At 44.2% G+C, this 22,034-nt stretch overlaps 1 protein-coding gene across 1 annotated transcript in view; it reads right to left on the reverse strand.

Moving 5' to 3' along the window:
- WWOX (WW domain containing oxidoreductase) overlaps window positions 1-22,034 on the reverse strand; it is an 874,649-nt gene that overhangs the window by 811,509 nt on the left and 41,106 nt on the right. Inside the window, exon 6 of the mRNA XM_040410064.1 lies at window positions 877-983. Within this exon, the coding sequence (XP_040265998.1) occupies window positions 877-983 (107 nt within the window). The remainder of the gene's footprint in view (window positions 1-876; window positions 984-22,034) is intronic.

A 22,034-nucleotide genomic window follows, 5' to 3' on the forward strand; every position in this document is an offset into this window, starting at 1 on the left:
GAGTTTTTATAGAAAACATTCTTTTAATTAGTTTTTTTCTTATTACTCGATTAATTGTTGGATTATTCAGTAGAATACTTGATTACTAAAATAATCGACATCTGCAGCCCTATTCCGCACCTTCTATAGACATGGGCAACCATCTTGCCAATAGTCTCTCACACCTGGCGGAGCCTGACATAACCCCATATTGAAAAATTAGAAGTCCCCCGATTCACTTTAGGCCAGATGTAGAATGATTATCTTAAGGAATGTCTATGGGAGCTACAGAAACCGCCACTGCATCCCAATAGGTCAGGGTCCAGAGGTGTTATCCCACCAGATGTAAAGTTGTATGACCTCCATTTACAAGCAGAAGACCTATAGACTTGGGATATCTAGTAAGGGCAGTCTTTTTTTTTTTTGCTCCTTTGGTGACTGGCTGAGGGCCTCACGATGCAACACATCCCACACATTAGGTCTCCACTGCTATAACTGGTATTTGTAGACCAGAGGAGATCAAAGACTGACATGGCTCTTCTCTGTCTACATTTTCATTTCATTATGGCTTAATATAGAAAGATAGGACCTCTAAAACAGGAAGCTCTTAAAGGGAACCTCTTCCCAGAAAGACAAAACAACCAAGCACCATACCTAGTAAAAGCTTGCTCATTGCTATAACGCTGTAACTTTTATTAGTTAATCCATGGCCTCATTGCAGAGAAACCTCTGTATGTAGAGGAGCTGTTAAGTGCCTGAGCTCTGAGGTGCGGAAACAATGGCTCAGGCGTGAACTCATCTTATAGAATACACACTGCTACATACTGGACTTCAGTACCAACATCGGCGGTACGCACTTTCATAATGTATTGTTTGTATGGAAATATCTTGACTTACCCATTCATCTATTATCTGACGCTTGGCTTCATTCGCCTTTTGGAGGTTCCTGCATGCCAGGATTACCAGTGCCCCGTGAAGAGCCAAGGAACGAGCGGTCTCAAATCCTGTAAGGTCGAAAGCAAAATCAGAATCAGTTTGCTCCACCACTTAGGAAACCATTGTTAGAACAAATGAACATGGCGCCAATCCCAGCAGAAGAACGTCTCATGGATGCAACCAACAAACAAGCAATAAAGAAATCTAAAATATATAACATTTCTTCACCCCTGGGAGATAATTTAAGTTGGGAAGTAGGGCTGCACGATATATCGCAAAAGTAATCGAATCGCGATAATCGGCAAATGCGGTTTGGCGATTCGGCCGAGCCGAAAATGCCGCGATTATTATATATGAAGGGGCCCCTATTGATAAAAAAAAAAGTCCTCTGTCCTATTACAGCCTCTGTACTTACTTTCACAATGAATGCATGCACTGCAGCGACGAGCGGGAGCGAGCGAGGCAGCCGGCCGGCGCGGGACTGATGTCACTTAGTCACGCTCCTGCTTCCTGAATTAAGTGGGAGGAGCGTGCCAGTGACGTCAGTCACGCGCCGGCCGGCTCGCTCTCTGCCGCTCTCTGCAGTGTGAGTGCATTCATAGTGAAAGTACAGAGGCTGGCCATTTTATGAATAGGAGAGTTAACACATGAAGGGACACATGGGGCCATGAGGGGGACCAGCATAAGATGCTATATGTGTGTCTTATGCTGGCCCCCCTCGTGGCCCCATGTGTCATAGCACACATCCCCTATAACAGTGCCCTCCGCAGGTCCCCCATAACAGTGCCCTCCGCAGGTCCCCCATAACAGTGCCCTCCGCAGGTCCCCCATAACAGTGCCCTCCGCAGGTCCCCCATAACAGTGCCCTCCGCAGGTCCCCCATAACAGTGCCCTCCGCAGGTCCCCCATAACAGTGCCCTCCGCAGGTCCCCCATAACAGTGCCCTCCGCAGGTCCCCCATAACAGTGCCCTCCGCAGGTCCCCCATAACAGTGCCCTCCGCAGGTCCCCCATAACAGTGCCCTCCGCAGGTCCCCCATAACAGTGCCCTCCGCAGGTCCCCCATAACAGTGCCCTCCGCAGGTCCCCCATAACAGTGTCCTCCGCAGGTCCCCCATAACAGTGTCCTCCGCAGGTCCCCCATAACAGTGTCCTCCGCAGGTCCCCCATAACAGTGTCCTCCGCAGGTCCCCCATAACAGTGTCCTCCGCAGGTCCCCCATAACAGTGTCCTCCGCAGATCCCCCATAACAGTGTCCTCCACAGATCTCCCACATAACAGCGTCCTCCACATATCCCCCATAACAGCATCATCCACAGATCTACACCTCCACAGATCCCCCATAACAGCGTCCTCCACAGATCTCCCACATAACAGCGTCCTCCACAGATCTCCCACATAACAGCGTCCTCCACAGATCCCCCACATAACAGCGCCATCCACAGATCCCCCACATAACAGCGCCCTCCACAGATCTCCCACATAACAGCGTCCTCCGCAGGTCCCCCACATAACAGCGTCATCCACAGATCCCCCACATAACGGCGTCCTCCACAGATCCCCCACATAACGGCGTCCTCCACAGATCCCCCACATAACAGTGTCCTCCACAGATCCCCCACATAACAGCGTCATCCACAGATCCCCCACATAACAGCGCCATCCACAGAGCCCCCATAACTATGTCATACCCAGCCGCGTCAGCGGCTCTTATGGGAAAATCCAAGCAAATAGACGTCTAGCACAATTCCCTTAAAATATCGCATCGCACATCGTTATCGCAATTTTTAGGGCCCTAATCGCAATCGCACAAAATTCCCATATCGTGCAGCCCTATTGGGAAGCAACGTACCAGCGCCAGCTTTTGCTGGAGGACAAACTCATTTCAGGACTGAAGCAACGAGTTGGACATTTGCACAAGAAGCACCAAAACATCTGCCGCTTTACCCCACCCTGGACTAGGACAGACACTATTAGGAGTTAGAGCTGGGAAGTCACATACGGTAATTTAAAGGACGCATCACTGAAAATTCAGCACTAAAAAGTAAAAAAAAAAAATCTTAAAAGGACAAACGAAGGAAGGCGTGTGCCCATTAAGCAGACCCTAAAACTGGCGAGAGGGTGAAAAACACGCTTATTCAAGAGACATTGTCCCAGACTGGCCCCAATTTCTCCTGACTTTTCCATAAACATGCTCAAAATCAGCCATGCATGTTTAGCTTAATAGGGAGAGGTGGGCTGTGTTACACCGACAGATATCAGACCAATGATCTGTCTGTGGAACAGGCCACCTGACCAATGATCGGTCAGAAATCTGTCAGATAAGCTTTTGGTGTAAGACTACTTTCACATTTGCGCTGCTGTTTTCCGGTATTGAGAAAAAAAACTTTTCTGTTTAGTCCTCATGCATTCTGAATGGAAATCCGTTCCGTATGCATAAGGATGTCTTCTGTTCCAGCAGCATTCCGTTTTATGACCGGACACAAAACCGCCGCACGCTAGTGACGGCTCTGATTTTTTAGGAGCTTAAAAACGGATCCAACATCCATTGACTTTCAATGTATTTAGTGATCCGTTTTGATTTCACAGAACCGCATCCTAACGGTACTGATGCATCCTGATGTGCAAAATCAAAACGGATCTGTTTAATTGCGGTATTGAGCTCCTCTGCCAGTGTGAAAGTATCCTAATAGAGCCCTACGCTGCCATCAGACACCTTTCCAGGAGAACAAGGGATCACACATGTTGAACATCTAACATGTCCAATCTTTCTTTGACCCAAATTAAAGTTTGTTTGGCTGTGGGTGTAAGGTTCATGCAGGTATGTAAAGTTTTGCCACTCCTGTGTTAAACGGGTTATGGGGATTTGGAGCCGACAACCCGTAGGGGCCGTGATCCCTTGAACATTAAAAACCCCATTCACTGGTCCGAGGTCCGGCCACTGCTCCGTTCCTGGTTCCTGCAGGATTAGGAAGCTGACTGGTCCTGTCACAGGCCTCAGCAGTCACAGCAGGGTTATACCGGTCAAGCCGGTACTTGTGGACTTGTGATTGGCCACAGTGGTCACGGTACCAAGCCACTTTCCGGGTATGAGGGGTTGTTGGCTCCAAGGTACTGTAGAACTCCTCCTTTAAGGTACAGTCAACGCATCTGGTCGAAAATCCACACCAAATAGTGTGGATTTGGCTCATATTTCACCCCTCTGCAGCAGACCCCCGTAACAAAAAAACGGACATGCTTTGGATCTCAAATCGGCACCGTGCACTGAGTTATGTGCAGAGTCCGGTGTGGAAATTCTCAGCGGAACATGGATGAGATTTCTGAAAGTATTATCCACTTTCGTTCCAACTGTACAAGGTGCGGACTCTCCGCACGCAATTCCGCACTCTTGCAACTTTTTCTTCTTTTTTTTTTTGCATTCTTCCTTACATCTATAAATTGCACCCTCTCCTTAAATGACCCTCAAGAGGCCCACCTTCTCCCAGGTCAGCCTAATCACGAGGAGGGTACATTAAAAAGTTGCACATTGCCCTAAATGTCACCTACAGAGAACCGATTACAAAATGAGTGTGGAAGCGAGAAGACATCTCCCGCTCCTCCAAGCGCCTAGAAGAACCCACGTGCTATTTCTCATCATAAACTGATGTTCTCAATAAGTGGAGATGTAACTGTTCCTCGCTTATTGCTGTCTTTTTTTTTTTTTAGCCCCTCATAAAAGTAAAATTCCCTGCAAAGCTTGGTCTCGGGAATGCTGAGTTGCAACAACGCTTGTAGAAAATGCTCATTGCTGAGACAGGTGTATAAAGACACCCTTGGATCTCGCTTGGATCGCTACTGTATAGACATGCAGAAAATTTACTGTTGAATTAACTGGGTTAACTGGATTATTCTAAATTTACCGAGCAAACTCCTGCCGTTTCTCGCACACACTCCGGGGACCCATTCGTTGTTGTGTGCCGTGCACCACTTCAAATAGAAGCATTCAAAAATTAAGTGCGGTTTGCAAGATTGATGAAGAAACCATATGTTCCCTATTAAACGGAGAAAGGCAAAAAAATGTATAATTGCGTCGTTTAATGTACTTAGCAAATATCTGGAATTAGCAGACGGAAATCCACCACAGTGATTAGAAATTATGATGCACGACGAGAAAATACAGGAGGGGATTTTTGTGCCGCTTTAAAAAAAATAAAAAATAAAATTAAAAAATTGTCTTAATGTGACCTGGCAAGAAACGGACATTAAAAAGGAGATAAATGCCGGTTTAAAATAATAATCATAATAAAAACAGAAGGTTACAAATCAGCAAAAATGAACGGAATTTGATGGTTTCTAGAAAGGCTGCGAAAATCGACAAAAAAAGTTTATAGTTGTCACGCTCGAAAAAGGGAGAGAGGAAAAAAAAAAAAAACAACAAAAGTTTAATTGCTTAGTCAAAGACTTTCGGGATGTTCTCCCGAAATTGACAAAGAACTTGGCTTAATTAAGGTGCTGCGGGGTCCACGGTGCCTAAGGGCTGGGTTCAGAGAGGGATATTGGCAGACATGGATTTCCTCGTGTGATAAGTAGGTTCTCTATTGAAAGACGATCGCTGTCAAACATGTGACCTTAACCTCTGCGGCGTTCGGCACACGGAGCAATTACAGCCCCCCTGCCAGAGGAGCTAACACGTACCACTAAAGAATAACTTACATTGCATAAGTTCAATATTTCCTGAGGTTTATGAACACATGTAGCGGAGCTGAATCTCTCAGATACAGTACAGATGAGTCAGTCATTTGGCACAACACATTGTCGTATTACGGTGCGTTAGCTGTGGTTTTACATACATAGCTATGACGTTGTATCGGTAATCTATTGACAGGTGGTCTTCAAAGAGCCTGACCTCTGTTCAAGCCAATAAAGTGCTCATTTGCACGGACTAACTGTTCATTCCCGATCATTGCCCGCTCGTTTAGTTGCATCAACATGCAGCACCCACCCTGTTTGTAGGGGGACGAACGATCAATAAAACAACCGTTCGGCCCCCATACAGACTCATTCTTTGTCGGCACCACATCTCTGTTCATACAGGACGGACGGTGCTCTACCACAAGTGATATTATGTGGGCCATTTGACTTATATGTCGTAAGATGGGGCACACATTTACATGGTTTGTTCCCGATAATTGACCTAATCTTGGGCATGTGGAAAAAAAATAAGTCTTCTGACTAGGTTCACACAGAGTGTAAAAATTATACTGCAGAACCAAAGAGGTCGTCTGGTTTCCGATATTGATGATCTATCCTCAGGATAGGCTATCAATAGTGTTGAGTGAATCGAAGTCAAATGAATTGACTTTGATCCAAATTTCAGGGAAAATTTGATTCGCCGCGAAGCCGAATTTCCTCGCATTTTGTGGTAGAGAATAAATTTTCTCTGAAATGGAGGTAAAAAAAACAAAAACATACTCATCTATTTGCATGCAAAGAGGCTGTCGTAGTCATCCTGACTGAAGATACCGCTCAAAATCTCATCATCAGTGATGAAGTCACCATGCCCAACCAGTGTGATGATGGTGTCTTCAATCTAGATGGCCGCGATGGTGAGTTTATTAGTTTTTTTTACCATGAGTAACCCCTGAAAAGCCTAAAAGGTAGCCTCAATGCCGCGATCAGCGATGAACGCCGCATCTGAGTGGCGCACGCTACATACAAAGAAATGCGCTTTGTGACAAAGTAATTCATCACAAATCAAATTTCTTTGTGAAATTCGGTGAAGCAGCCAAATTGAATTTTTCGCTTATCCCGGCTCCCCTGTCGATCAGTTGTTTGAAGAGAACGCAGTGCTCCTATGAGCTCTATATTCTCTTCACTGTTTACGTGCTCGCTGTCAACATTTAAGGGGTGAGCAGTGTAAGTACAGCTCCTCGAGGGACTACAAATGCTTCCTCCCCTTCAAGTGAAAGGGACGGAGGAGCTGTAATTACACTGCTCACTGCTGAAATGTTCACAGCGAGCAGGTAAACAATGAAGAGAACATGGTGCTCATAAGAGCGCCGCGTTCTCTTCAAGCAACTGAATGGCAGGGGAGCCGGGAGTTGGACCTCCGCCATTTTGATATTGATAACCTATCCTGAGGATAGGTCATCAATATTGGAAACTGGACAACCCCCTCAAGATACATGGTAGTGCAGTTTATCAGGATTTTCCGTGCAGCTTTCGCTGTATTTCTGCGCCAAATCCACACAAAAATCTGCATGCGTTACTTGAGGATTTTCGCACAATTTAGCCACAGATCTCACCCTTTGAATTGCAAAGGGCAAAATCTGCACTGAAAATCCATAATTGACACGACGCAGATTTCAAAATTCACACCGCAGGTCAATTTTCGTGCAGAAAATTTCTGCACCATGTCGATGAGATTTTGAAAATCCCTGTGTAATTTACATTATGTGCAAACATTCCCACCAATTTTCTTATAACAATGAATGAAATCTACGACAAAACTGTGCGCCATTTCCACAAGAAAGGAGCTGTTGATTATAAAAAAAATGCAGTGTGGATTCCGTGATTACATTTCTGCACCAAATATGTCATGTGTGAATCTAGCCTTACTTTAAAATGCTGCAAACTAAGGGGTCAACCCCTCAGACTCGCCCTATGTATACCATACTGGCACTGATCACCGATCAGTGATCGCGGCATACAAAAGGTTCAATGGAGGATAAAAGAGATTTTTCTGCTCGCCAGCATTACAGCGTGGCTGTGGCTCTGCGTTACAGCCATTGATCTGCTCCTGATCGCGGCATGTGGCCACTGTCTGCAGCAGATGACACTGCTCACAGTGGTGAAAAGAGGTACTGCAAGTAACAGAAATAAAATTTGAAGGATGCATACCAATAATTAAGGACAGATCAGAAAGAAATAAGATCAGAAAGTTATATTCAGATGAGCAGATTATTAAAAAAAACAACTGACTTAGTGAAGCTTATAAGCGAAGCTACATTTAATTCCTCTACGGCCAAACTAGCAAATGTTTCCAGTCATTCACACTTGGGTATAACACAAAATCACATGGAGAACGACACCTATAGATCTCCACAAAAGTGAAAAGGCGTAATGAAATTTTTGTGACCGACTACAAGAAAGAACAAAGATTTTAAACCAAAAGACCTTGAAATTCCAGGAACTTAATGCTGCTTTTGCACCAAGTCCTGAAGTGAAAACAACCGAAGCATTAAATTCCTGAAACGGCTTGTTCTTGAGTGGTACCTTGGGAGAAGGTCTACGTCTTACACACATCGCCATTCGAAATAATGGTGTTCTGGGCACAGTGTTCTCTACGGTTGACCTTTGTAAAAGAGCACTGCAACCTAGAAATGGCTGGCGAGTTGTGTGCTGTTGACTGGAGGACGATACACCACCAACATATGGCCATAACGTCTGCTATGTTATACAAAGTACCGCCATATTACTAGATAAATCGCTCCATGACATGGCAAAACCAATTCTTACTCTTAGCTACTCAGAGGAGTGCAAGAAGCATATGGCTACCGGAATGATGCATGGATAGTGGTCTTCAACAACTTAAAGGGGTTGTCCAGGCTTTTACTATTGATGACTTATCCTCAGGATAGGTCATCAATATCAGATCAGTGGGGGTCCGACACCCAGCACCCCCGCCGATCAGCTGTATGAAGTCTTTACCATAGAGGTCTTCACCACTGCACGCGCCGTCTCCTCATGCAGCTGATCAGCTGGGGTGACGGGTTTTGGATGCCCAACGATCTGACATTGATGACCTATCCTGAGGATAGGTCATCAATAGTAAAAGCCAGGACAACCCCTTTAGAGGAACACTCCAGGTAAGGGTAGGTTCACACCTCCGTTTAACTGATCTGGCAGGCTGTTCCAGGAGATTAACCTGCCTGCCAAAGCTCACCGGATCAGAACTAGCCGGATACTGCCGTTCATCGCCAGATCCCATGGGGATCCAACCTGCTTTCCGAGATTTCGGCCGGACAACCTGCTGTTCTCTCTTGGATCAGTTATGCTCAGTGTGAGGCCACATGGAACCTCTCTTTGGTGCTCCTTAAATTTCAATGTAAAGCAAGGACCTCTCAAGACCTGCATTACCCATAACACAGGGCACCATAAGAAATAGGTGAACATGATAACAAGTGAACCCTCCAGGTGCTGCCCAACTTCTATATTCTCCTGAAGTCAATGATTTTATCTTCAACTTCTTTCCCTTCCATGTGAATATAATTGAAATAGCTTTAGGTAGAGGGTCAGGGCTTAGGGCCGTATCTGACCTATCTGAAGTTAGTGCACAGGCTGAGTAAGGTTCTGCTTATAGGACAGCCTAGTTATCTGACATTCCCTCATAAATGACTATGAATCAGTCAGTACGGGTCAGGGGAACCACGGCTGTGGGCATGAGCCCTAACTCATTGCTCCCATGCATAGAAAATAGTCCCACACACACAGCCCCAGTGATACCACGAATGAATAGTATTATATTATACAATGCACCCTCAAATTCTTTCGCCTTTCCTACTAGAGCAGATGTCAGCAACCCATGACACTCCAACTGTTGCAATCTCCATTCATTTTTATGAGCTAGAAGACCAGCAAAGCAAGTATGTATGCTGGGAGTTGTAGTTTTTAGAACTGCCGGCATTCAGCTGGATGAGGACCACTAGTCTAGAGAGATGCAGCATATATCTCTATAGCTATAGCACATCTATGAATTTAGAAGTAGAGGAACATTAATGAACACCGGCATTGAAAGTAGGAAGGGAGCAGGGAAGCTACTGATCATGTCAGTCCAACACTGAATGCAGAAGAAGGTGGAACAGAAGGACAAACAGCAGGGGGCGCTACCAGAGAGGAAATGTAATGCACAGAAGAAAAAAAAAATTTTTTTTGCATGCATATTACAATAATGCTTTATTTGAAATGCCCTAGTCATTGCACAGCAATATGCGAGAAACTCGCAGCGTGCGTCTGTGTGAAGTCCAGTTCTGACCTTTTCTCCTCTGAAGGGATCACACAGTATTAGGGCTCATGTACACGACCGTATGTATTTTGTGAACTGCAAAAAATACAGATGACGTCTGCGTGCATTCCGTATTTTGCGGAACAGCTGACCCCTAATATAACAGTACTATCCTTGTCCGTAATGTGGACAATAATGGGATGTGTTCTATTTTTTTGCGGAACGGACATACGGAAATGGAATGCACACGGAGTAACTTCTGGTTTTTTTTTTCCGCATACGGGCCGTGAAAAAAAAAAAGTAAAGGACAAAGACAAAAAATATGTCCGTGTGCATGAGCCCTTACAATGATTTATAATGCTGTGTGACCCCGAGAGTCCTGGAATCTACTGAATTACACTGACATAATGCTGTCGGTGTAATTCAGTAGATTCCAGGACTCTCTGTGTCACGCAGCATTATAAATCATTATAATGCAGTGCGATCCTGACAGAGGAGAAAAAGGTCAGGACGGGACCTCACACTGACACACGCTGCGAGTTTCTCGCGTTGAACTCGCTTGTGTGTGTCTGGCCTACAGCAAACGCTAAAAAGTCATGACCTGCATGGTATACAAACCCATTCTTGACATCATTGGGTTAAAACACCCCATACACAATATGTATTAATACGAAAATCCAAGAATAAGAGAGTGTGAAATCTATAATTTTCGGGAAAATATAAATAAACAGCTCGCAACGCCTCCTCCTTACAGCAAATATGCTCGAGAGTTTTTAAAGAAAGATTAACAGATTATTTTTTCCACAACTGAATAGCGCAGTAATCACCCCTAGCTTCTGGGAAGTGCAGATGTTTGACTACAACAGAGTAATGAACACTGCGTTCATGTGAGCACAAAATGTGTTGAACAAGGCAAGTATTAATTTTAACAGTTTCATTTTTAGTCTGCCGAAGAACATTTCGGTTTTATTTTCCCCTAATTAGCATGGAGCTGCCAACTGTAATACAATATCATTTTGAGAATTAAACTATAATGTAATGCAGGTTTCTATTAGCTAAACTGTGGAGGTAAAACGCAGAGTTGATCTTTCTTTTCCCAAGTACAGTATGCGATGTAAGCAAATGCAATAGTGAAGAAAATGAGACTTAAAGGGGCTTTCCATCTCCGGGGGGCCTTTAGGGTAGACCCCTGACCCATGTGGCCAGACCTGCAGATGGAAGTATATTTCCCTGCTCTCTGCCACTGAGCTCTGGTTCCTTCGTTCCCCTGTTGCTGCTGCAGCCCACCACTAGCAGCAGCGGTGACACATACCCTTGCGTCATGTGACCCACACCCTTGCGTCATGTGACCCACTAACATGATGCAAGGGGAACGTGTCACCTCTGAGTCGGTGTCTGGCTGCAGTCGTCGTCAAACCGGATGTTAATGAGCAGGGACTGGTGCTCTGCAGTGGTAAGAATGATTTCCAACCCCTGCGCATGTGGAGACAACCTCTTTAAAGTGGTTGTGTCATCTGGAAAGTTAATTGCATACTGATAGGATAAGCTATAAATGTCGTAAAAGTGCGGGCCCCACCTCAAGGATCAGAACGGGGGCGGGAGGGGCTAGCAGAGGAAGCAGGAGGAGCAAGAGTGCATTTCCACTGCAGCATCCGTTTCATGCATATAGATGCGTCCACCCTTACCATGGCTGAATTTGGTTAAGGACTACAACTTCTCACAAAACAAACAATATTGAAACATACAGTATTATTTAAATCTTTGACATGCTGCAATACATAACACAAACACTGGGCGGCCACACATAGGTAGATACAGCATAGATAACTTGTGGCAGAGTACCTCAACATCATGTTTTTTTTGTTTAAAGCTGATCATTTCATGTCGCACAACTTGGGATATGTTGAGGCAAGAGCCAAGTAAAAGAAGGACACAACCATAGCTGAAGATCTAAGGTTTCAGCCCCTTTACGAGGCGAGGTATAGAAAGGTTAGAAAAGGGTCCAAAACACTTAACAAATGTAGTGCAAAGCATGTACACCAGTTTTTGGGTGCAAACTGATGCATTTTTAATAGTAAATCTCCATCCAAAGCAGTTAACTATTGGCTGAATGCATGTTTGGCCATCACCACCTCTTCTGTCAACTTGGTCACAGGTATTTGTTCTTTCAAATGAGGGAACGAGATAAGGACTTCAGAAGGAAAGCTATAGTATCTTTGCCCGAAAGGGTAATACTGATATGTGCAGTTCTGAAAATACTAGAAACACGCCCTCCTGTACACCTACCTTGGGTGTTTAAGGGAATTTCCAACATAAAAGAAGCAATACTCACCTCACCAATCTCCATTTGTTGCCTGGGACCCCGATGCTTTCTAATTCCAGATCCCATCTCAACATGCAGAAAATGCCCTTTCAGCCAAACACTGACTGCAAGGGTGACCCACCTCAACCAATGATTGGGTGAGCTGGCACTTTCTGTGCATCGAGACAGAAGTAGATAGCTGTGGGGACTGGGCAGAGCTGGAATGGCAGTGGTAGGGGATTGTGAGGCAAGTTTCAGACCTTTTATACCTTTAACATACTATGCCCACAGCCACCAATTTTTGGTGGATAACCCCTTTAAAAAGGAGCAGAACCTGTTCACACAGTTCATGAAGAAAGGAGAAGGGGCCAACTTGAACTGGAGTTTCCACTTCCCAATTCCTAAGGACTTTCTATAACCGATCTGTACTCTTAGCTTCCTCTTCTTAGAGTCAGAGGAAATTACCATATTTTCTGTTTAATAAAATGCACTTTTTTCCCCCCAACAACTGGGGGAAAAATGGTAGTTTGCCTTATAGTGTGAATACTAGTGAGCGCTTCTATTACTGAAGCGCTCACTAATATGCAGGTGTCACAGGGAGTGAAGCGCTGCTAGTGCTACCGGTACTGACCTCTCCCTGATCTTCTCCAGGCTGCGCTGCATTTTTCTGACTGCATACAGCATCAGGATGTAGTGCGCGCACTAGGACGTGACATCATACACAGTCAGGTCACAGTGCAACGCAGGCCCAGAGAAGATCAGGGAGCGCAACTGCAGGACAGACCGCCGGACCTGGAGAGTAGCAGTGGAACAGGAGCGGTAAGTAAATTTATTTATTTTATTTCTGATGGGCATCTGATCTGAGATCAGACATTGAGGGTCTTATGTGAGCTCTGATAGGGGTCTTATCTAATATGGGGGTCTGAGCTGAGGTCTGACCTAATACAGGGGTCCGATCTGAAGTCTGATGAAGACTGAGGGTCTAGTTTGGAGATCTGATGAAAAATATTTTTTCTTGCTTTCCTTTTCTAAAACCTGGGTGCATCTTATCAGGTGCGCCTTATAAAGCAAAAAATACAGTACTACAGCCTGAATGGCTTTGCATCAAGATTTCAAACATCAAAATTAGCATAGACTAACGATATATAGGACCAAAAATCTCCGAACAATGAATTACAACAAACTGCATTTCTCAATGAAGATCCGCTGCAGTAAGTTTAGAGAACTGTTGGCTTTATAAGTAGCTATTATGATGGTTTATTGCCATCCCATTAACATGAAACGGCAGAATATGAAACCGCTTAAAGATGTTATTTTATGGCAGGACAGTGAAGATCTACAGAATAGCCAGAGCATGGACAGAGTCCCAAAGGAGTAGGATCTTGAGGCGATAATGTTTTGGAAAATCTTATAATGAATTTCAAGCGACTGGCCTGTAACCCTCCAGAGGCAGCAATGACCCGAGGCTGGCTGCTGTTCACGCCACAACTGTGCTTGAATGAGTTCTAATCTGACCTTGCAGTGACAATTCAGCTTGAGCGGACCAATCAGGAAATGCATAGCGTAATACGGTCCTGCCTGAAACAGGTGAAAGCTCAAAAGTGACAGCGATGATAGCTCTGGTCAGGAGCTGCTGGTGGCATCGGCACCAGTCTACTACGCGTTGGATCACCCGTTCTAATTTATGGAATTTCGTAGCAGGCTGGATTTCACATTTTATAGTTTTCTTTGCTATGCCAAGCTGTGGCAAATAAACTGAGGGGTGCTCCTCGGAGCGTCAAGACCCTTCAGAATGGTTCTAGTATGGGACATTGTCAGTATTGTCCATGCACAGCTCTCCAAGGTGAACCAGAGAAAGCCAATGGAAGCTGAAGGGGCATGATGTCTAGTAGAGTGTCCTCCATTTAAGTAGACAAGCTACCAGACAGGACAACTTCTGACAACTCAAAGCTAGCATATTGTCCATACGCAGCTCTCCAAGGAGACTCAGGGAAAGCCTATGGGAGCTGAAGAAGAATGGCGTCTAGTAGACTGTCCTCCACTTAAAGGGCATCTGTCAGCAGATTTGTCCCTATGACACTGGCTGACCTGTTACATGTGCGCTTGGCAGCTGAAGGCATCTGTGTTGGTCCCGTGTTCATATGTGCCCGCATTACTGAGAAAAATTATGTTTTAAAATATGCAAATGAGCCTCTAAGATTAACGGGGGCGTTACCATTACACCTAGAGGCTCTGGAACTGCTGCGCCCTTACCACTCTGATTCACAGGGCCAGGCATTATGATATTTTCACTGCCTGACCCCGTCAATGAACGCGCAGAGGGTGTGGCCGTTGCAGAGAGAGCAGAGCCTCGAGCTGTAATGGCAACGCTTCTGTTAATTCTTGAGGCTCATTTGTGGATATTAAAATGTCATTTTTCTCAGCAATGTGGACACATATGAACATGGAACCAACACAGACGTCTTCAGCTGCCAAGTGCACATGTAACAGGTCAGCCAGTATCATAGGTACAAATCTGCTGACAGATGTCCTTTAAATAGGTCAAGCTAACAGACAGGACAACTTTGGATTATATAAATATAACTTTAACCAAACACTACTGAGCACCCTGAACACTGTGAAGGGGATAAATGACGATAAATAAGTTTGGGCACTGTGAGCAAATTCTGCTCTACCGATGTGATGATGGGGTCAAATCAAGGGTTAAGTCGAGCTCCTCGGGGAAATCATCAGAGAGACACAGGAGGTGTGTTCTCCATAAAATGACTTCAAACTTTATTTCAGAAAGCGTACATATATATATATATATATATATATATATATATATACACACACTCATACTGACAGCATATCATAATGGCTCTAGGCAAAAAAGTAGTGAAACTCTCACAAAAGTGAAGACAAAACATTCGGCCTTGAGTTTAGAATACTGTTTTCTAGAGATTATGTAAAATAGCAAGCATCAGCATGAAAATCAGAGAGTATGACAATATGGGAGGGGAAGAGAGCACCGTGAGGAGAAGGCGATAAGATGGAGTCTATATCATTTCCTTCACAAGTCCCCCCCTTTTGTGGATGGTTTTGGACCCGACCTGGCGCTAGCCACCAGGTCGGGACTGAACTACCGGCTTCACCTGTTTCCCGAGATGGGGCCAACAACCATTTCTACAAATTTCGGGAAGTCCATGTGAACCGTACCCTTTTGGCAGGTAATATCTGATCCTTCTCCTCTTGCCCAGTTTGCCAACGGCCTACAAACACGAAGAGTAATAAGGGTTCTGTAAGCACAGCGTGTGACCTAGCAGAGTCAGGTCCCCAAAATACTTTCAATTCTTCAGAATTTTATTATTTGAGTAGGTCTCTGCAGCTCCAACACTGCCTACCTTTTGCGATGTTCAAATTCTGCATTTTATAGAAGAATAGTATGAACATTTTGAGCAATATTGGTTGAACCAAGGTTTCAAATACAATTAATTTGGCAACAAGATGTTTTCTTTTAATTTACATCTTTTTCATTCTGCGGTCCTCCATTTTGCTGCCTCAGGTTGTCTCATTAAAAGCAGACCCCTGGGTGTTTACTTAAGAATAAGCAAATTAACATAGGGAAGACCAGGGAATGGAGAGAGGAGGATAATATATCCTCTCAATTATACATTCAATTAAAGGAACTCTAACAGCGCATTTTAATTTCTTCTTCTATTTGCCATTTGCTAATTTTATTAAGGTATAACATTATGTCTTTGTGCCTCTTTGACCAGTGTTGATCAAGATTTTTCCGGTCCGTCCACGGAGCTGAACTTTACAAACTGGTTATTAATACACTTGTTCTTGTGTGAACAAAATGCCACCAATATTCTTATAAAAGGCGCACACGTAACCAAGGCATGAACCATAGAATACATGTCTGTAAAGAATAAATCAAGGCAACTGGACTTACTGTAGATTTCTTGAAAACGTTTCACTCGTTCTTCCAACGAGTTTTCTCAATTCTGAAACAGAGTGAAACGTTTTCAAGAAATCTACAGTAAGTCCAGTTGCCTTGATTTATTCTTTAGATATACCATGACCTGGATAAATGAGAACCTTCACAGACATAGAATACATGAGAACAACTGACGGAAGAGGACGGTCCACACTTCCTAACTGTAGCCCCAGCGAAGTCACCGTTATGGGTGTGTCCAACGTCAAGCTTATTGACTGTTTCCAATAGTAAGCAGCAAAACTGTGAACACGACTCGGGAATATTCAAGATAAGTAAATAAATAAATACATTTAAACAGTGCCTAAAAAGGATTCTGCATAGATAGATGACCCGAGAGCCACAGACAACTATCAAAGTCAAGGTATGTACAGTACAGACCAAAAGTTTGGACACACCTTCTCATTCAAAGAGTTTTCTTTATTTTCATGACTATGAAGGCATCAAAACTATGAATTAACACATGTGGAATTATATAGATAACAAACAAGTGTGAAACAACTGAAAATATGTCATATTCTAGGTTCTTCAAAGTAGCCACCTTTTGCTTTGATTACTGCTTTGCACACTCTTGGCATTCTCTTGATGAGCTTCAAGAGGTAGTCCCCTGAAATGGTCTTCCAACAGTCTTGAAGGAGTTCCCAGAGATGCTTAGCACTTGTTGGCCCTTTTGCCTTCACTCTGCGGTCCAGCTCACCCCAAACCATCTCGATTGGGTTCAGGTCCGGTGACTGTGGAGGCCAGGTCATCTGGCGCAGCACCCCATCACTCTCCTTCATGATCAAATAGCCCTTACTTTCAAAGTTTTCCCAATTTTTCGGCTGACTGACTGACCTTCATTTCTTAAAGTAATGATGGCCACTCGTTTTTCTTTACTTAGCTGCTTTTTTCTTGCCATAATACAAATTCTAACAGTCTATTCAGTAGGACTATCAGCTGTGTATCCACCTGACTTCTCCTCAACGCCACTGATGGTCCCAACCCCATTTATAAGGCAAGAAATCCCACTTATTAAACCTGACAGGGCACACCTGTGAAGTGAAAACCATTTCAGGGGACTACCTCTTGAAGCTCATCAAGAGAATGCCAAGAGTGTGCAAAACAGTAATCAAAGCAAAAGGTGGCTACTTTGAAGAACCTAGAATATGACATATTTTCAGTTGTTCCACACTTGTTTGTTATGTATATAATTCCACATGTGCTAATTCATAGTTTTGATGCCTTCAGTGTGAATCTACAATTTTCATAGTCATGAAAATAAAGAAAACTCTTTGAATGAGAAGGCGTGTCCAAACTTTTGGTCTGTACTGTATTTACAACTGATCTTTAGTGTTACATGGCTTGGGGTGGCCCCCCATTATAGGTGTGCACTGCAGACAATGTTTTAAACAAAAGGCTTTATTCTTTTCTGACGCAGAGATTCTGCCACTTTTAAGTGGCACAACACACTTGCTAGTGGCGGCTCAAACAACTGCGTAATGCCAGCTTCCAAGTGATCTCTTTACCAAGGCCCAGAGGACTGCATGCCACACCACTAGCAGATAAGGTTGCGCCCAAGATGGCTGCCAGCTTTTGCCTAAGCCTTACATTCTGCTGTGGATCTCTAGGAGGCTACCCTCTCCTGCAACCTAGCCTGCCTGGTCGTTTCTCTAGGGGCTGCACAAGCCGCTTACATACGAACGCCCATAGCCTTTGTGTGTCATCAGGACTGCTAGGTTGTTACCCTTCGCAGAATCACCTCATGACCACCTACGACTGTGTATGGACAAATGTGTATGCCACCCAACATTTTGCATTTTCCGGAACAACATGTGGTTCACACAGAACGGATCCAAATCTTTTCAAATTGGGACACCAACCTTTTAGGAACATGAAACACAGAAAATGCAAAAAAAAATAAAAAATCCCAGCACTTTACCCTTCATTTGCTCGTTTCCCTTGGTCCTATTTTGACTCATGCTAGATTTAAAACTAAAATAGATAAGAAGTTTTCTCTATGTTCAAGGATTTCATCCATGTCCTCACTGATCCTCAATGGCCTGTGGCAAGCTGTAAGACAACTGGTTGGAGCAGAAGCCTCCCTGCTGCATCCTGACTTCAGCAGGACAATAAGATTGTTGAGCCCCTTTGCCAAGTCCCACCCCCTTGGCCGGCCTCCAGCTAAAGACGGAGCAGATTAACTGCTTTGGAGGACTTCTACAAGACTGTCTGGGTCAGGATCATGCAGGAAATTCTACAGACTGGCAAACAGTGAGGGCAACTATAATTCTTGTTTACGGTGAGCATACGTCTCTAGGCTTAGCGTTCTTTTAACAGCACAGCTTGCGCAAACAATCCCAGAACACCACCAACATAGTAAGTCCCCTTAACTTGAACTTGGCAAAGTAGTTTCATACGTTTCCACAAATGGCAAATATTGTCACAAGAGACTACTGCAAGGACTTTCTCGCTTGCAGGAGGACGGTACTCTAACGCAAACACGGCTTTTCATTGGGCCAATTGCCACCTGACAACTGCTTCTCAAGTAGACTCACAAGCCCTTTGGCTTCCCAAAGTGATGTCTCTGAGGCCTTACTCTCAAGCTCCCTAGATTCACAGCTCTCATCATTAGCATATCTTATGCCTTCCAACACCTGTTATTGAAGATTTAAGGAGCTCACATCTTCTCTCGGACTATCCATAACTCACATTTGTCTTCCTCATCTTATTGGCTTTATCTTCAGCGGCTGGATGAAGAACTCCCCTTTCAAAGCAGGTCTTGCTGGCATGTCACAAGCTCACTCTTGATGCTAAACACACTCACTTATATACTGTAGGTGCCTCAACCCAACTTACCAGCCCTGAGAAGAAGCATTACCGTTCAGCCATTGGCTGAGAAGGCATCTCCAAGCATTGCCTGGTCAAGCTGGGACCAGAAAGTGGAGACCAGAAGACACCTGGAAAATATCAGAACTGCAACCCCAGAGGATTGATGAGGTATTTTTTTTTTCTCATTGTGCCCCATATATAGAAAATGTAATCACGACGTAAAAAAAACAACAACTTTGTTTTCTGAAAGCAAAGAAGGCTGACCTGCACATTATTCAATGAAACGCAACATAAGACTGCACGTAGACCATTCAATATGTCAACTTCTTCAGACAGCTATGGGTTAAATATTTTATTTTATTTTTCAGAGAGATCATTGTCTTAACAAACTTATAACGGTCCTGACTGCCTGCCAAGCTCTACTGTAGTGTATTAGGTAGGGAGGGGGCGGAGAGGACGCCTCCTACTGTCTTCTGAAGCTCACTTGATGAATGTCAGCTGAAATCTCTGGCACACAGGCAGATCGCTATCAACAAAACAAAAAAAATCTTAATACTGCCTATGCATATTTTTTCCATACACAAGTCTAATAATAATTGCAACTTTTTTTATCACTTAAAAAAATAATTTTTACCGGAAAACCCCTTTTAACAAGTTCCTACAACATGGCCCCTGAAATAGAAGATTCATACTTACCTGCTCCACACCACTCCGGTCTTCCATGCTGCCTCTGCTCTCTCTCCCCATCTTCCGGTCCCGGCACTGTTAACATCCGGCTGTCCATGATCATGGCCACATGCACTGCTCCAGCCAACGACTGGCTTCAGCAGTGTGGATTGTGGTCACATCACTGTTGAAGCCAGTCATTGACCATGTCCACAGCCGGCCAGATGTAAAAAGTGCCAGGACTGGAAAATGGAAAGAGTGGAGGCAGAGCAGACCACCAGAGTTTCAGAGGCCATGCAGCAGGAATTTGTTAAAAAAATATATTTTACCGGAAAACTTCTTTAAATTCACAAATTATTAAAAGCTACAAAACGCGTTAACACTGGTCAAACATCAATCTCTTTATCTGCCTACAAAACCGGAAATCTTTAAGAATATATCTCTGTAACAATGTCTCTATTTCAAGAGTGAAGACATCTCGTAAAACATAAATTTGTAACGGTAGACATCCAATTTTCAAAACATATCATCATGTTTAGGTTGAAAACGACATCCTGCCTCTCCCTTTGTGTGCTAAACTGGCACGTGTTGTTCTTGGACGTAAGGCTGGTGGAGAAAGCCAACTAAAATGAATTAAGATGACTAATGTGTAGATTCTGTTTCTCGTCCAACCAAGCCTAATGTGAAAACCAGTTTCACATGTTGCTGGCACGGCCCGTCTTCACTGTCCAGGCAGAAAGAGCGATACGTCTTGTGTCAAACGCAAGATCTCAAACATCTTGAAGGCCTTTTAAAAAGACCAGGATCCATGTGCAGTGGATGGGGCTTTCAAAATCCGTCTATTGGAAAGCTCATCTGTGTCGACTACCATTGTCAAACTGAACACGTTAACAAGGAAAATGCTGCCTCCGAGACCATCGTGACTTGGTGCCAAGTAGGTTGGAGCAGAGGTGAGCAATAATGGCGATCTACAGCCAATACAAATAGACAGGAAATATGTAGACCTCCATGGAAGAAAAATAATCGTCCTTCAACTTACAAGTTATTTACAGTCCACCACCCCATGGAAGATTATAATAAACTACCAATAATCCAACATGACGCGAACCAGTTATAGGCCAGACTGGCAGACTACTGGAAGTATGGCAGGATTCACACATGCCAGGATTGATGTAAAAAAAGAAAATGAAAATCAGACATCACACTCTAACAAAGCCAGAAGCAGCCCTGTACCGCGCACATGGATCCAGAGATCTCCTCAAACTCCAATTGTTCTGCAAGATTTATTTCAGGCTGACAACTTAGTGGGATAGTCCTTTCTGCTGTAGCTCTTTTTCTGTAACTGCCACAGCCTTTAACAGAAGATCAGGCTGGTGGCGCGTGAAGATTTAAATGAGCATGTGCGACCACCTCAGTGAGATGGATGGAGGAATAAGGAATAGAACAAACAGCAGGTGGCGCTATACAGATACATTTTATTGAATAATTCGGTGGCTACAATAATTTTTTTATTACATGCAATTACAAAAGGTTTCAAATCCAGGTGCTGGTTTGAAAAAGTTTGAATATTTTTCATGGGACAACCTCTTTAATGGGCAGCAGATTTGGACCCATGAAACTGGCTGACCTGTTACATGTGCGCTTGGCAGTTGTGTTGGTCCCATGTTCGTATGTGCCCGCAAAGATGAGAAAAACTATGTTTTAATATCGGCAAATGAGTCTCTAGGAGCAACAGGGGCGTTACCTTTACACCTAGAGGCTCTGCTCTCTCTGCAACTGCTGCGCCCTTTCCACTCTGATTGACGGGACCAGGTTTTATGCCGTTTTCACTGTCTGGCCCTGTCAATGTGCAGGGTGGTGGCAGTTGCAGAGAGAGCAGAGCCTCTAGGTGTAATGGCAACGCCCCTGTTGCTCCTAGAGACTCATTTGCATATATTAAAACTTCCTTTTTCTCAGCAATGCGGGCACATACGAACATGGGACCAACACCGATGCCTTCAGCTGCCAAGCGCACATGTAACAGGTCAGCCGGTGTCATAGGGACAAATCTGCTGACAGATGCCCTTCAATTCATGAATGCGAGATTCAAATGAGAGAAGATGCGCTGTACAAGTCTTTCCTTATGCTCTTCCTTCTACTCGGGACTTTGAATTATTAAAACAAAAAAACTTCAATGAACTGTGTGAGTCCAGCCTTGAGAATATTATTTCATTTTTTTTTTCAACAGCGCACAGACGCAATGTGCAGACATTTCTTGTTTTCTGCAGATCACCCGCCACCTTTGCTGTGTAGACTGGAACACTATACACAAAGACAAAGCTCTGCAGGCATCTCCCTGGCTTCTTCCTGGTCTCTGAGGAGGGGGCCTGTACTCCATCAACC

Source organism: Bufo bufo, chromosome 10 (assembly GCF_905171765.1).
Source record: "Bufo bufo chromosome 10, aBufBuf1.1, whole genome shotgun sequence".
In the NCBI taxonomy this organism is placed as follows: domain Eukaryota; kingdom Metazoa; phylum Chordata; class Amphibia; order Anura; family Bufonidae; genus Bufo; species Bufo bufo.